Source organism: Myotis davidii, unplaced genomic scaffold (assembly GCF_000327345.1).
Source record: "Myotis davidii unplaced genomic scaffold, ASM32734v1 scaffold1467, whole genome shotgun sequence".
Classification (NCBI taxonomy): Eukaryota; Metazoa; Chordata; class Mammalia; order Chiroptera; family Vespertilionidae; genus Myotis; species Myotis davidii.
The window spans coordinates 289,727-289,982 of NW_006298267.1; the positions used below are offsets into that span (position 1 = coordinate 289,727).

At 56.2% G+C, this 256-nt stretch overlaps 2 protein-coding genes across 2 annotated transcripts in view; one reads left to right on the forward strand and one right to left on the reverse strand.

Moving 5' to 3' along the window:
* The window catches only part of TMEM241 (transmembrane protein 241), a 91,474-nt gene extending 91,272 nt beyond the window's left edge, over nucleotides 1–202 (reverse strand). The window contains exon 1 of the mRNA XM_015570538.1: nucleotides 127–202. The gene's annotated coding sequence lies outside the window, so the exon portion shown is untranslated. The remainder of the gene's footprint in view (nucleotides 1–126) is intronic.
* LOC102773392 (chromosome unknown open reading frame, human C18orf8) overlaps nucleotides 100–256 on the forward strand; it is a 12,987-nt gene continuing 12,830 nt past the window's right edge. The window contains exon 1 of the mRNA XM_015570545.1: nucleotides 100–207. Within this exon, the coding sequence (XP_015426031.1) occupies nucleotides 100–207 (108 nt within the window). The remainder of the gene's footprint in view (nucleotides 208–256) is intronic.

The window sequence follows — 256 nt, forward strand, 5'->3', positions numbered from 1 at the left end:
CGAAACTCTTAGTATTTATAGTCTAAATGTTCCCTGGCCATTGTTGCTTCTCCACATGTTCTTAGAGATAAGCCCCTAGAGGGGTCCCTCTGCTTATCAATGACAACACAGGAGGAATGGCGCTACCTGGAGCTGTGCGAGCGGCCGGTGCACTTCGAGAAGGCGAACCCTGTCAACTGCGTCTTCTTCGACGAGGCCAACAAACAGGTGGGAGCCGGCCCGCACTCTCCTCCCAGCATGGCCTGGACCCGGGGCC